Source organism: Nomascus leucogenys, chromosome 7b (genome assembly GCF_006542625.1).
Source record: "Nomascus leucogenys isolate Asia chromosome 7b, Asia_NLE_v1, whole genome shotgun sequence".
In the NCBI taxonomy this organism is placed as follows: domain Eukaryota; kingdom Metazoa; phylum Chordata; class Mammalia; order Primates; family Hylobatidae; genus Nomascus; species Nomascus leucogenys.
In genome coordinates this window covers 104,864,419-104,877,988 of record NC_044387.1, presented here as the reverse complement: position 1 = coordinate 104,877,988, position 13,570 = coordinate 104,864,419, and the positions used below count along the sequence as shown (strand labels likewise).

Below are 13,570 nucleotides of genomic sequence, written 5' to 3'. Positions count from 1 at the left end.
AAATGTTTATTGTTTTTGTGTGCAAAAAAAATAAAAAAAAAAAAGATTTGGGGGTTTTGTTTTTAAGTGAGAGAGATTTGAATAGGTTTAATGCTGATGGTGGGGATCCAGTTAAGAGAAAGACTGAAAATACTAGAGGGAAAGGTAACTGACAGTAAAGAGTTCCTAAGAACCCCAAGCAGTAAATTCTAGCCTAGCTGGGGGTGCGGTGTGAAGAAGCGAAGAACCTTTATTTATTTATTTTTTTTAATGGGCCGGGTGTGAAGCTACATTTGTAGTTTTGCGGCAGGAAGTTCCCTTACTGTAACTTCTATATTTTCTGTGAAGCAGAAGACAAGAACTCTGTTCAAAGTTAGGGAGATGATAAATTGAGGGCTAGAAGAGTAAGGCAGGCTTGAAACAATCATTGTCACGAATGCGAGTTGACCATAGATTAGTAAGGTCGCTGGGCCATGTGTAGGGGCCCAGTTGAAACCAGCGATTACAAATGTGCAGTGGTTCCAGGCTGTGCAGCTGTGTGAATCTACCTGATGACCCTCGGTTGCTTGGGTACTGCCATGGATAGCACATGTGTTGGCTTTGTCCAACTTTGGGCTTTTGGCCGCATTGATTTTAAAAAGACAGAGGAGCCACAGATTTGGGAGTACTGCAAAATGACTTTCCAAATTGATGAACCATGGACTCTAAGCTAGATAGACAGAGAAATGAAAAGAAGGGACTAATAGGGAATAAGACGTGTGATCCATGACCCATGGCCCTGATGGACGTGAAGATCCACTGTTGTGGGAGGAGTGGAACACTAACACTGAATGATGGAGGCTGTGGTCAGAAACAGGTCAATGATGGAGGCTGTGGTCAGAAACAGGTCAATGATGGAGGCTGTGGTCGGAAACAGGTCAATGATGGAAGCTGTGGTCGGAAACAGGTCAATGATGGAGGCTGTGGTCGGAAACAGGTCAATGATGGAGGCTGTGGTTGGAAACAGGTCAATGATGGAGGCTGTGGTCAAACAGGTCAATGATGGAGGCTGTGGTCAAACAGGTCAATGATGGAGGCTGTGGTCAGAAACAGGTCAATGATGGAGGCTGTGGTCGGAAACAGGTCAATGATGGAGGCTGTGGTCGGAAACAGGTCAATGATGGAGGCTGTGGTCAAACAGGTCAATGATGGAGGCTGTGGTCGGAAACAGGTCAATGATGGAGGCTGTGGTCAAACAGGTCAATGATGGAGGCTGTGGTCGGAAACAGGTCAATGATGGAGGCTGTGGTCAGAAACAGGTCAATGATGGAGGCTGTGGTCGGAAACAGGTCAATGATGGAGGCTGTGGTCGGAAACAGGTCAATGATGGAGGCTGTGGTCGGAAACAGGTCAATGATGGAGGCTGTGGTCAAACAGGTCAATGATGGAGGCTGTGGTCAAACAGGTCAATGATGGAGGCTGTGGTCGGAAACAGGTCAGCGATGGAGGCTGTGGTCAGAAACAGGTTGAATTGGAGGCGCACACATTTGGTCATGAAAATGGTGGGACTAAGAAGAATGAAGTGGCATGCAAGAGACCATTATAGAAATGATGTGGAACTCAGAGTGAGGATGTTGGGTGTGTGCTCTTCTGTATGGACATTGACTTTATGCTAAAATGAGATTCACTATGTGGGAACATAGTAATAAAATAATGTGGCTGGGCGCGGTGGCTCACACCTGTAATCCCAACACTTCGGAAGGCTGAGGCGGGCGGATAGCAAGGTCAGAGTTTGAGACCAGCCTGGCCAGCATGGTGAAACCCATCTGTACTAAAAATACAGAAATTAGCCGGGCATGGTGGTGGGCACCTGTAATCACAGCTACTCGAGAGGCTGAGACAGGAGAATCGCTTGAACCCGGGAGGTAGAGGTTGCAGTGAGCCGAGACCATGCCTTTGCACTCCAGCCTGGGCGACAGAGCAAGACTCCATCTCAAAAAAAAGATAATGTGGTATAACTTAGTTGTGTTTACAAACTTTTGATTTTATGGATTTGAAAAAAATCCATCTTTCATTTTTGCCAGATTTTTTAAAGCTATCACCCATTATTCAGAACAAGAAAGACATTTTAACTCCCACCTCCTCATTTCCCTCTCAACCCCAAAATAAGTAGGGGCATAATCCCAGATTAAAGGATAATACTTCCAAGGAAACGCTTATCACACATGCACACACACACATTCCTCAGGATCTAACCTTATGCAAGTTGAAACTGCATTCGGGAAGCAATACTCTAATCTACTAAAATAAAATTTCACTTAACACTTGAAATAAACTTGAACTCAAAAAATTTCCCTCCTTGGTGAGACTCTGGCAGTGAGAAGCAGCTGTGACTAGAAATGGCACTGATTTGTCCCTTAGGAACCTTTTTATAAAACATGTTTGTTGTGCCCTTTATTATGTCATCATTATCAGTAAGATGTCAGAACTTTCCACAGATTAAATAAATACTCCAATTTAAGTCATTTCTTTTCAGATTTGTCTGAATTTCAGTTGATCAAGAGCAAGAAAATGTGAATGGTCACATGTGAAAGTCTGTGGGTCCATTGCATAGACAATTAAGAAATAATGGATAACAGATTCAAGTCAAATGCAGTACGCATGTGGGTGTGTGGCCCAGCCTGTTAGGGCACTGATCAAGTGATCTTGGCCAAATTACAACTTCTGTTGTCTACATTTGAAGACTCAGGCCCTTTCAGCTCTAATATTGTATATAAAAGTAAAAGGCGGCCGGGTGCAGTGGCTCATGCCTGTAATCCCAGCACTTTGGGAGGCCGAGGCAGGCAGATCATGAGGTCAGGAGTTCGAGACCAGCCTGACCAACATGGTGAAACCCCACCTCTACTAAAATACAAAAATTAGCCAGGCATGGTGGCGGGTGCCTGTAGTCCCAGCTACTCAGGAGGCTGAGGCAGGAGAATCACTTGAACCCGGGAGGCAGAGGTTGCAGTGAGCCAAGATCGTGTCATTGCATTCCAGCCTGGGCAATAGAGTGAGACTCCACCTCAAAAAAAAAAAAAAAGTAAAAGGCACTTTGAGTGTGTAGAGACTGTTCACAACTCCACTTTTTTTTTGAGACAAAGTCTTGCTGTTGCCCAGGCTAGAATGCAGGAGCACAATCACAGCTCACTGTAGCCTCAACCTCCCAAACTCAAGTTATCCTCCCACCTTAGCCTCCCAAGTAGTTGGCACCACAGGTGTGTGCTACCACACCCTGCCAATTTTTTTTTAATTTTTTGTAGAGACAAGATCTCGCTATGTTGTCCAAGCTAGTTTCAAATTCCTAGACTTACGGTATCCTCCTGCCTCCCAAAGTGCTGGGATTACAGGTGTGAGCCACCACAAATGGCAGCGACTCTTCATTTTGACAGGCCATAGTTCTCAAACTTTAACATACATCATAGTCATCATATTAAAAATGACAATGCCAGGTCCTCATACTCTAGGATTCTGGTTCTTAATGTTGTTAAAGAGATGCAGAGACTCAAGAATCTTCGTGTTGTTAAAGAAAAAAATTGTTCATGACACTCGAGAAAGAAGGATAAGGCAGACATTGTTTAGGGGGACTATTGCAATAGCTGTAGAGAATGCCACGATGGGGTTTTGCAGTCAGTCGGGGCAAGAAATTAGGCTCTACTCCAAATACAAGGAAAAGTGGGAATTTATAGTTGAGTTGGTGGGGGTGACGGGAGGATCAGAGGAGACATCAGGGATATGGGGGATTCCAGCTAAATCGACTCTAACAGGATTCTTGCTGAAGGCAGGCCAGAGTGATTAGACGTCACCTGGGGGTTGGTGGAGGATGAGGAACCCAATCAGATATCAAGGTTGGGGCGTTCTGGCTAAACTGACTTAGCAGGCTTCTGGCTAAAATTGGACAATGCAAAGATGAACAAAGAAGTCCAGAAGTCAGAGCCTTGTGGAGAAGAGAGTTCAGAGGTGCCTGCTTAGAGATTGGCGAGAGAGAGAATCTTCGTCAGGGTCTAACAAGCACTTCAGGTGGTCCCCATGCCATTTTTCCTAGGATCACGCCTGAAGAAACACTGCTGATGTCTATGTCACAGTCCTTTCTGTCTTACCCATGAACCAAGTGAGAAGACAGCATTGGCCAGCAGTTTTTACTATTTCTCTTTAACTCAGGTTTGGACTTTAAACTTTCATCTGCCTCTCTCTCCTACTTTCACAGTGTCTGGAATGTTTTCTCAATGCCAACGATCAATTCTCTGATTCTCCAGACACCAGCTGGATGTCCTACATTCAATTCTAACACTATCTACCTGGAGTTAGCACAGACCCCACAGGTTAAGGGCTCACTCCCACAAGACCCTCACAACTTCAGATGTTGGTTGCAAGGCCTGGCCACCTGCACTTCTGACCCACTGGCTATAATTCAGGGGTTCCTGCTGAAACTGTAATAGGTCCATCGCCCAACACAGGCATCAAGTCAGTACACCAAGACACCCGGTTGTGCAGAGAAAGCGGTATTATTGTGGAGCCACCAAACAAGAAGACAGGAGGAAACCTTTAAATCCATCTCCCCAAGGAGTTTGGGGCTCGGGCTATTTTTTTTTGTTTTTGAGACGGAGTCTCGCTTTGTCGCCAGGCTGGAGTCCAGTGGTGTGATTTCAGCTCACTGCAATCTCTTGCCACCCGGGTTCAAGCGATTCTCCTGCCTCAGCCTCCCGAGTAGCTGGGATTACAGGCGCCCACCACCACACCCGGCTAATTTTTGTATTTTTAGTAGAGACAGGGTTTCCACCATGTTGGCCAGGATGGTCTTGATCTCCTCACCTTGTAATCCACCCGCCCGCCTTGGCCTCCCAAAGTGCTGGGATTATAGGCCTGAGTCACCACGCCCAGCCTGGGCTTGGGCTTTTAAGGGTTTTGGAGTGGGCAGAAGTGTGGAGATGGTGGTTTGGCTGAATAGTGCGGTGTGAAGTCATGGGACAGGAAGATGAAGAAGCTGTATTCTCACATTGATTTGGTTCCTCTGTGGGGGTCTTCAAAGTGGTTGGTTGCAGCTGCTTTGCTGGAATTCAGGTCTGAGAAAAACATCTTAAGCAATCCTCAAACAAAAGTCTTAGGATTCTAATGTCAGAGATCTTGTCTATAGGAATAACGGGAATGCAAATGGTCGGTGTCAGGTGCTATGAGACTTTAAGCAATGAGGAAGGGGCCAGAGAGCAGCCTGATAGATGCTGAATTATAACCGTGTTTCATTCTTGTCAACTCTGGGGATGCCTTCCTCACAACTTCCTCCTCAGGTTTCATAACACATTACAATCAGTCACAGAACTCGGGAACACACTTTACTTACATTTACCAACTTAAGATAAATAATACAACTTAGGAACAGCCAAATGGAAGAAAGGCATAGGACCAGGCGTCGGGGAGGGGCACGGAGCAGCCCTGCCACCTCCCAGGCACCAGCCTTCCAACACTGATGTCTTCACCAGCCTGGAGTTTCTATACAGCTCAATCTCCAGCTTCCCCTTTCCCTTGCATAAGGCAAAGGTCAGGGACAGAGTGAAAGTTCCAACCTTTTAAACATTTAGTCTTTCCGATGACCAGCCACATCCTGAGTATCTAGGGGCCACACTCTAGATCACCTAACTGGCATAAACACAGGTGTGATCAAAAGGAATTCATTATGAATAACAAGACTCCCATCAGGCCTGGCGCGGTGGCTCACACCTGTAATTCCAGCACTTTGGGAGGCTAAGGCGGGTGAATCACTTGAGGTCAGGAGTTCAAGACCAGCCTGGCCAACACAGTGAAACCTCATCTCTACTAAAAATACAAAAATAAATTAGCCAGGCATTGTGGCAGGCACCTGTAATCCCAGCTACTCAGGAGGCTGAGGCAGGAGAATCGCTTGAACCTGGGAGGCAGAGGTTGCAGTGAGCCGAGATCACACCACTGCACTCCAGCCTGGGTGACAGAGCAAGACTCTGTCTCAAAAAAAAAAAAAAAAAAAACAAGAAAAAAGAAAAAAAACTCCTATCACTTAGGCAATTCCAAGGGTTTAGGGAACTCTGTGCCGGGAACAGGGACAAAAACCAGATAGATAGATATATATACATATATCTATATACATAACCAGATACATATATACATATATATAACCAGATACATATATATATATGCTTTTTAAAAATAGAATTTCAACTTTTAGATTTGGGGGCATATATGCAGGTTTGCATCATGGGTATATGGCATAATGCTGAGGTTTGGAGTATGACTGATTCTGTCACCCGGATAGTGAGCATAGTTCCCAGCAGTTAGTTTTTCAACCCTTGCCCACTCCCTCTCTCCTCCCTCTAGGAGTCCCCAATGGTGGTGTTGCCATCTTTATGTCCTGAGTACCAATGTTTAGCTCGCACTTACCAGTGAGAACATGCCATGTTTGACTTTTCCTGTATTAATTTGCTTAAGATAATGACCAAATATATTTCTTATTATACCATATATATATATATATATATATAAATCTTGTAGCTAAGGAGTCGTCTTTGTACCTGTAGGCAGTATTTACAATGCACGCATCAAGTCAGTACACCAAGACAACTGGTTGTAGCAGAGAAAGAGGTTTAATCGTAGGGTCACCAAACAAGAAGATAGGAGGAAACCTCAAATCCATCTCCCCAAAAAGTTTGGGATTAGGGATTTTTTTCAGTAGCTGAATATAACTGGCCAGTGCAGAAGAGCCTGTGAAGGTGGAAAACGGAGGAAGGAGGACCCTATGCCGGAGAAGTGATGGAGTCTTGAAGTCTTGGAAGATGGTGGCAAGGGAGATGCCAGAGACGAGACAAAACCTAATAATTCTGTTAAACTTCTGCAATCTAACAATCTTCTATGGGAGTTTATTATATCTCCATATCCTATGTTCACTTATAGTGAGAAATAAAAATAAAATCATAAGCCCCCCACAACTGACTAAATGGATCCCATTGTGAAAGGAGAATATCTTGAGCCTCCAAAATCACTAAGGAAAATTCAAGCTGGAAACTTCTTAGGACAAACCTGCCTCCCATTCTCTTCAAAGTTATTCCTCTGCTCGAGGAGCTAGATGCATATCTGATTGCCGGCTTTGGAAAGGCTAACCAGAAACTCAAAAGAATGCTACAGTTTGTTACCACCTATCTGTGACCTGGAAGCTCCCTCCCTCCCCACTTGAGTCTTCCTGCTTTTGTTTCAAGCTGTCCGGCCTTTCCAGACCAAACCAATGTACTTCTCATGTATATTGATTGATGTCTCATGTCTCCCTAAATCGTATAAAACCAAGCTGTGCCCCAACCACCTTGGGCATGTATCATCAGGATTTCATGAAGCTGTGTCATGGGCTCATTCCCCAACCTTGAAAAAATAAACTTTCTAAATGAACTGAGACCTGTCTCAGATTTTCTGGGTTCACATTGTTTTGGTCAAGGGGACTCCCCAAGTAACTTTGAAAACTGAGTTCTAGGCTGTGAGGGGATGGGAGGTCAGAGGTCAGACGCACCTTGTTGCACACCCCCACCTCGCTAACCCCCTTAGGCTTTCTTCCCTAGGGGCTAAACAGAAACCAGCTCTTTCCTTTTTTTTTTTCTTTTTCTTTTTTTTAGAGACGGAATCTTGCCCTGTCGCCCAGGCTGGAGTGCAGTGGTTCGATTTTGGCTCACTGCAACCACCGCCTCCCAGGTTCAAGCAATTCTCCTCCCTCAGCTTCCCGAGTAACTGCGACTACAAGCACATGCCACCACGCCTGGCTAATTTCTTTTGTATTTTTAGTAGAGATGGGGTTTCCCCATGTTGCCCAGGCTGGTCTTGAACTCCTGAGCTCAGGCAATCCGCCCGCCTCGGCCTCCCAAAGTGCTAGGGTTACAGGCGTGAGCCACTGCACCCAGCCAAAACCAGCTCTTTCAAAAGACTCCAGCGCTGATATCAGCAACTGCCTGAGGCTTCCCCACCCTTTTGCAGTTTCCGTATAACAATTAACCAGCATTCCCTCCTGATAAGAGACCCCTGACTGCAGAGTGGTTCTGGCCAATCTTCAGAAGCTGAACGCAGAGAGCCTGTGTGTCCCTGCTTTGTCTTGTGATGTATAAGGCCTAACCGTAATGCATTTAAATGTGAAGTCTCCACCCCAAAGTGAACATGGAACACATGTTGCATGCATGTTAGCCTACTACACATGCACGAGCCTCCTCTTCGTTAATATTCGTAGCTCCTCCTGTAATCTGCTGAATATGTATACTTAGCCAACCTGCTCAACATAAATTCCTGTTCCCTTTACCCCTCCTTTGAAGTACCTGTTTCCAGCTTCTGGCCCAAGGCTACGCTTTCCAGCCTGTCAGAATGGCTGCCTGCAAGCAGCAACCCTTGAGCAGAAAGGAAGCTCTCCTTTCCAAATTTATAAATGTCATCATACTTCAGTTTACAATAGTATGTAATTTTTTGACCTCTAAGTTCTCCAAGGTCCTTCCCCATTTTTAAGGCTTTCAAAATTAACTGATGATTCTACTAAAAAGCTAAAAATAGTTTTTTTGTTTCCAAATAGTCAGAACATAATATAGTCAAAAGCACCATATAGAAATAGTTCCCTGTTTCCAGCCAATGCGGCTGTGTCTCTGTTTTGAACATTTGCCTCCAGAGTGTTGCTGATGCAGTTCAAACAGAAAGGACTGAGAAATAAAATTTGCAAGTGGTTTCTGTTGAGAGTTTCTATTGTTTATAAGTCTGCGAGAATTAGTTACGTTACGGCAGGGAGTGAGAGAGAGAAGCAGCGAGTACCAAAACCTTGCTGAGCTCCTACCTGCCCTCCACATTTCTTGCCCGCCCCCCATGGCTACCTGCCCCCTGCGATGAACTCGAGACCTTGAAATGAGAAACCGTTCAGATTTGTCTGGCGTGTGCACATCACCTGTGGTCTAACTAATCTCCCTGAAAGAAACCAAAATATTTCACCCCAAAATACCCTTCTTTGACATATTTTGAGATGGCTGTTCAGAGGGCCTGTGAGCATGGGCAGCCCTGCAAAGGTGTCTGGTTGGGGGAGATTTGCATCTGCAGGGAAAATCAGCAGTGATACAGTCAGGCTTAGAGTTCCTCCCTTGTCTGGATCTAGAAAAGATTAACTGAGAGTGACATATTTAAAGAGCTGAAAGAAACATTTCCCATCTATTCTCTCTGAGGGTTGCCACCTGCAAGGTTTCATCTACATAACAAGACCACCTTTGCAGGCCAGGCCTCCTCTTCTCTCCCTCCCATAACCTGTCTTGCCATTAGAAACTGATTTACCACCATAACCTGCTTTTAGCCATGCTCTGAGGCCCCATTCTTTCCGTAACCTCGAGATGGCATAAAGAGGTCAACCATCTGGCCATTTCTTTGAGTTCTTATATTTTGTAGGACTCCCATATATATTAACAAATTTGTATGCCTTTTCTCCTATTAATATGCCTTTTGTCAGTTGATTTTTCAGTGAACCTTCAGCGGGTGAAGGAGAAGTTTTCTCTTGGCCCCTACAATCCCTTTACCCTAAACCAGGCTGATACAAAAATTAAATGATGTAATTATTTTAAAATCTGCTTTTGTTGGGCACAGTGACTCACACCTGTAATCCCAGCACTTTGGGAGCCCAAGGCAGGAGGATTGCTTGAGTCCAGGAATTTGAGACCAGCCTGGCCAACATAGCAAGACCCTATCTCTACAAAAAAATTTTAAAAATCAGTCAAGTGCTGCCTGCAGTCCCAGCTGCTTGGGAGGCTGAGGTGGGAGGATCCCTTGAGCCCAGTAATTGAAGGCTGCAGTGAGCTGTGATTGCACAACTGACTGCACGCCAGCCTGGGCTCAGAGCAAGACTGTCTCAAATTAAAAAGTAAGTAAATAAATAAATAAAAAGTATCTGCTTTTAATGGACAGATTTGTTCTTTCTAATTTACTTCCTGCCACTTTATTAATCAACTTGGTAGGCTGAAAAAAAGTTTTTAAATCTTGTCTTTATAAATGAGAAAAGAAAATAGCTTTTATCCAAGGAAGGTGAGTTCTTTAAAATTATCAGGCCCAGAGAGACTTTTTTTTTGAGACAGTCTTGCTCTGTCACCCAGGCTGGAGTGCAGTGGCACAATCTTGGCTCACTGCAACCTCTGCCTCCTGGATGCAAGCGATTCTCCTGTCTCAGCCTCCCGAGTAGCTGGGATTACAGGCATGCCACCACGCCTGGATAAATTTTGTATTTTTAGTAGAGATGGGGTCTCACCATGTTGGCCAGGCTGGTCTCGAACTCCTGACCTCAGGTGATCCGTCCACCTTAGCCTCCCAAAGTGCTGGGATTATAGATGTGAGCCACTGCATGTGGCCCAGAGAGACATTAAGATGAGCCAGCAACCACGTTGTACTTCCCTCTTGAGCGATATATTCATCTTCTGAGACTTCTTGCTGTTGCCATAATAGCTATAAATTAACCTAATAATAATGTACTTGACACTATAACCCACACACTATAGCTTAACAATGTATAGCCAATCATTAATGTTATTTCTGTAAACCAATGAGACTTCCTGTCATACAACTTTGTATCAGCCCACTGCTTGTCCCCTTTGCCTTTAAAAAACCTGCTTGTAGCTTTCAGTGCCTGCAGATCCTAGGAGCCCCCAGCCGAGGACGTCAGATCTCATCATCCTTGCTGCTTTGCCACCCCATTCCCCTCAATAAAGTGGTTTGATCCCCCCAGCCAAAAACAAAAACAAACAAACAAAATTGGCTTGTAACAAAGGCCAAACAAAGTATTTTTAATACAAACAGGGTTTCACTGTGTTAGCCAGGATGGTCTCAATCTCCTGACCTTGTGATCCGCCCACCTTGGCCTCCAAAAGTGCTGGGATTACAGGCATGAGCCACTGCGCCTGGCCCCTTTACTTTCTTAATAAACTTGTTTTGAATTAACTTGACGGAGTCGCCTTAAATTCTTTCTTGCGTGAGATCCAAGAACCTGCTCTTGGGGGTCTGGATTGGGACCCCTTTCTAATAACATTTTGGTTTATTCAATGAGCTCATGAAAAAGAAAGATGGGCTAGACTCCAGACCACTCTAGTACATTTGTGTCCCTAAAGTTATCCTGCTAAAATATTAACATGATTTCTATGGATGCTTGCCAGGTCCAACCCACAGACGCTGGCCAAACAACGGATGAAAGAATGCACTCAAGACACTGGTATCCAGTGAAAGAGCGGGCTAGGGGACTGGGCCGTGCACAGACCCTGAGGAGGGTGCTGTAAGGAGTCAGCAGCCGTGGCCCTGACAAGTTGGTGCTGCAGGCATTTATTTAGTACAGATTTAATGACAAAGGCTTTGAGTCAACACACTTGTGGGTAATTAACATGGTCGCCCTCCCTGGAGAGAGTAGTCCCACATGGATGATTAAAGGCCAGGTTCTGAGCCTACGTAAACTAACTTATCTAGATCAGTTTCTTTACATCCCCTTGTTATCTAACCTAAGCTCTTAAGATAATTCAGCTGCCTTCAGCCAAACTCTCTTCGGAAGGTATGTAAACTCCCAGCCTTCCGAGAAGGTTTGTGTCCTTTTCCTATAATTTTTCCTACCACCCTGATTGCTCTCCTACAATTCTCTTCATAAATTTCTCCTAAATCCCACCACCGCCAACCAAGTCACTGATGGAAGCTTGTTGTGAACGTTTATCTATGAGCCATAGGCCCATCTACTTTATGTTCAAGCCCTGATGTAAATGTCCCTCATGTCACGGCACTGATACTAACTATGAAACCTCCGTGGAGCGGGGCATAATTGAAAATTGCATCAAGTAAATTCCAGAAAATTCAAAGTTGACATCTGAACTTTCTTTGGAGTTTGTTGGGCACCTCGTTTTTCAGCATGTGAAACTCACAGGCAAACTATGACTAAGAAATATTTTTCACAGGCCAAGCATGGTGGCTCACGCTTGTAATCCCAGAATTTTGGGAGGCCGAGGCAGGTGGATCACCTGAGGTCAGGAGTTTGAGACCAGTCTGGCCAACATGGTGAAACCCTATCTCTAGTAAAAAAAAAAAAAAAAAAAAAAAAAATACAAAAATTAGCTGGGCATGGTGGCAGGCACCTATAATCCCAGCTACTCGGGAGGCTGAGGCAGGAGAATCCCTTGAACCCAGGAGGCAGAGGTTGCAGTAAGCAGAGATCGTGGATATCACACCATTGCACTCCAGCCTGGGTGACGAGTGAAACTCCATCTCAAAAATTAAAAAAAAAAAAGAAAAAATATTTTTCACAAACTGCCATCACAGTTCATTTCAACTCAGAATCCTCCCCTCCCTGCCCCAGCTCCCATATCCACCTTTTCTCCATTGTGTTTTGTGTAGTTTGGCTAATAACAGCTTGGGATCCTCTAGCTAGCTGCCACTTCCCCAATCTGAACTCCAGTTTCTGCTTCCCTAAAATAGAAACAATAATATTGTCAAAAGACGAAATTACAACAAATTTAGTTTAAAGATCTAATTGGCTTAATTAGCAATTCATGAATTAGATAACATCTCTGTAAAAATAGACAGGTGCTCCGATGGGCTGAGCAGAAGAGATTGGCTTTGTAAACCAAAAATAAAATTCTGAGCCTCCCACTATCTGAACAGGCCCCTTCTCTTGGCAAGGGCATTACAAAGTTAACCTGAAAAACTAATTCAGGCCACGATGGGAAGAGGGAAACAGATATGCTTCATTATACCTTCCTCCCTTTTGGAGTTACAGATAGAACAGACTCTTTAAGTCTGATAAGAAACATTTACAATCTATTCTCTCTGAAGCTTGTCCTCTGGAGGCTTCATCTGTCTGATAAAACCTTGGTTTCCACAACCCCTTATTGTAACCCAGACATCCTTTCTGTTTAATAACTCTTTCAACCAATCCCCAATCAGAAAATCTTTAAATCTACCTGCGACCTGAAAACCCCCACTTGGAGTTGTCACAGCTTTCCAGACCAAACCAATGTACATCTTACATGTATTGATTGATGTCTCATGTCTCCCCAAAGTATAAAACCAAGCTGTGCCCCACCCACCTTAGCACGTGTTGTCAGGACCTCCTGAGGTTGTGCCACAGGCACATCCTAAACCTTGGCAAAATAAACTTTCTAAATTGATCGCGACCTGCCTCAGATACCTTTCATTTACAGCTTTATAGGCAAAAAGGAGCTGAAACAAGGAACAAACAGTGGATTGGTCATTTCAAAGTTACTTTCCTTATAGAGTTAAAACAGAGGGAATTTTTTGTCATGCTGGCTCAGGTAAACTAGGCCCCTTCTGATTGGTTCCTGTGTCTCCTGTTTTTTTGAAAACTGGCCCATTCAAAGTTCAGTTTGATTATGTGGCACCTAGCATGAGGAACTCCATTCTGGTTTGGTCTGGTCTGGTCTGGTGGGCCTAGTGCAGGAGCTCAGTCCGAAGCAGTGGCCTCCCATAAATTCATTTAATAGTCTTCCTTCAAAGTAGAAGTGATATGAGAATTTTTAAACAGATAACAGCAGGAAAGGTGTCTAACAAATTAAAGTACTATAGAACCATGTAA

The 13,570-nt window shown here is 44.4% G+C and overlaps 2 protein-coding genes across 2 annotated transcripts in view; both read left to right on the top strand.

Moving 5' to 3' along the window:
• Positions 1 to 7,612, top strand: part of CASP3 (caspase 3) — a 32,344-nt gene extending 24,732 nt beyond the window's left edge. The window contains exon 7 of the mRNA XM_030816379.1: positions 6,916 to 7,612. Coding sequence (XP_030672239.1) covers positions 6,916 to 6,974 — 59 coding nt within the window. The 3' untranslated portion in view covers positions 6,975 to 7,612. The remainder of the gene's footprint in view (positions 1 to 6,915) is intronic.
• Positions 1,020 to 1,691, top strand: LOC115836088 (keratin-associated protein 5-5-like). The gene is made up of 2 exons (XM_030816381.1): positions 1,020 to 1,337; positions 1,454 to 1,691. The coding sequence occupies exons 1-2, from the start codon at positions 1,164 to 1,166 to the stop codon at positions 1,562 to 1,564; spliced, it is 285 nt and encodes a 94-aa protein (XP_030672241.1). The 5' UTR covers positions 1,020 to 1,163; the 3' UTR covers positions 1,565 to 1,691.
• Positions 7,613 to 13,570: the final 5,958 nt, after the last annotated feature.